The 2,064-nt window shown below is 44.7% G+C and overlaps 1 protein-coding gene across 1 annotated transcript in view; it reads left to right on the forward strand.

The window, feature by feature from the left end:
- Positions 1 to 5: 5 nt before the first annotated feature.
- Positions 6 to 2,064, forward strand: part of PATZ1 (POZ (BTB) and AT hook containing zinc finger 1) — a gene marked incomplete at its 5' end in the record, with an annotated part of 17,180 nt that continues 15,121 nt past the window's right edge. Inside the window, one exon of the mRNA XM_008935043.1 lies at positions 6 to 511. Coding sequence (XP_008933291.1) covers positions 6 to 511 — 506 coding nt within the window. The remainder of the gene's footprint in view (positions 512 to 2,064) is intronic.

Raw genomic sequence — 2,064 nt, forward strand, 5'->3', positions numbered from 1 at the left:
CTGCTAGCGCCCCCACTTTAAGCACCAAGAGGGGCAGAGGCCGTCCTCGTAAGGCCAACCTCTTGGACTCCATGATGTTTGGTGCCCCGGGGGGCCTGCGAGAGGCAGGTATCCTGCCTTGCGGCCTCTGCGGGAAAGTATTCACGGATGCTAATCGCCTTCGTCAGCACGAGGCTCAGCATGGGGTGACGAGCTTGCAGCTGGGCTACATAGACATCCCGCCCCCAAGACTGGGTGAAAATGGCGTCCCTGGCCAGGACGACCCCGACGCACCCCGAAAAAGAAGCAGGACGAGGAAGCAGGTGGCCTGTGAGATCTGTGGGAAGATTTTTCGGGACGTGTACCACCTGAATCGGCACAAGCTGTCGCACTCCGGCGAGAAGCCGTACTCATGCCCGGTGTGCGGCTTGCGGTTCAAGCGGAAGGACAGGATGTCCTATCACGTTCGGTCTCACGACGGCTCTGTGGGAAAGCCCTACATCTGCCAGAGCTGCGGAAAAGGCTTCTCCAGGTAAGGGAGTACTGACAAGGACCGTAGACACAAATGGACACCTAGGAAGTTGCCTTTCCTATCCCCTGGGGAAAAAAAGAGCAGTTTGTACTTAGGATAGTTTGACTGTTCTGGTTTAAAATGTCTGGAGAAATGAGGCTTCCATCGATTCCGTTGGGACGCTATCCTGCAGTCTCTTGAAAGGGTTTAAAAGTAATTAAGTGGTAGAACTGGGAGGCAGCTGGCTTCTGGGTAACATTCCGAGCTCTGTCCCAGGCTTGGTGTGTGTGTGTGTCCTTGGGCAAATCAGTTAGTCTCTCCCTCAGATGACTCTTCTGTGAAATGGGTATTGAAATAATTGCCTACCTCACGTAAGTGTCTGGAGACTACCAATTTGTAGGTAATTTGAAGGTGCTGTTGAAGTGCAAAATATTAATACATCTCAAGATTACTATTTTTCTCGTATCCATTTTAAATTTTCTTTTTCTTAACTTCCCTTCATTTCTCTTAGTTCGTAATGTTTTTTATCACCCAAATGTGAAGGAAGAGGTGAGATTTCAAAGGCTGCAGCATCAAGTATCTTTTAATACATGATCTTTGTGTCCTTTGGGTTTACATCCTTCTGAAGGGGATCCTGTTTCTGCCCTGCAACATACGTAAGATCTGTGCATTTAATGTTGCTGATTTTTGTTGTCGCTGTTTGTGGGAGTTAATTTAATAAGTAGTTTGATACGCGTAGTCGTGTTAGTGGTATCTTATAGTCTGAGTTAATGATTCGAAACTCTTTCGGGAGTCTGATGCTCGCTTTGAGACTAGCAGTAGAGGGGGGCGGGGGACGCGTACGTCCGCGGCGCTTCTGTAGCAGCAGTCTGTTCTCTACAGCAGCTAATTTGCTCACGGGAGGGAAGAGAACAAGATCCGAAAACAAATCAAAAAGCTCCTTTGGCTAGGATTGTCCCAGCTATATAAAGATAGGAGTTGTGCCCCTGCTTGCTCTCTTTTTGATAGACGGACTTCTTGTAACTGAAATAAATCAAGAAAATGCAGTTCTCTTTTTCTCTCTTTTTCTCTCTTTTTCTCTCTTTTTCTCTCTTTTTCTCTCTTTTTCTCTCTTTTTCTCTCTTTTTCTCTCTTTTTCTCTCTTTTTCTCTCTCTCTTCTTCTCTCTCTCTTTTTCTCTCTCTCTCTCTCTTTTTCTCTCTCTCTTTTTCTCTCTCTCTCTCTTTTTCTCTCTTTTTCTCTCTTTTTCTCTCTTTTTCTCTCTTTTTCTCTCTTTTTCTCTCTTTTTCTCTCTTTTTCTCTCTTTCTTTCATCCGCAGTAGTTAGGGATGCATTTTCCTAAGAACTGCAAATTTAGTGATAGATAATCATAAAATGAAAATTTCCTCTGTAGCTAGGAGTGAGAGTATTTTTTATAGTGCTACCTGGGGTCATCTGACAATTGTTATTATTTTTACACACATGTAAACATTTCTGCTGTTGCTGTATGAAAGGGTTTTGTCAACAAGGGAAAGTGAGACACATGTTGAGTTCTCCTTTTTCCTAGTAAGTTAATGTGAACAGGCAGGAATGATG

The sequence above is a fragment of the Merops nubicus genome, unplaced genomic scaffold (genome assembly GCF_000691845.1).
Source record: "Merops nubicus isolate BGI_N331 unplaced genomic scaffold, ASM69184v1 scaffold29532, whole genome shotgun sequence".
Taxonomy (NCBI): domain Eukaryota; kingdom Metazoa; phylum Chordata; class Aves; order Coraciiformes; family Meropidae; genus Merops; species Merops nubicus.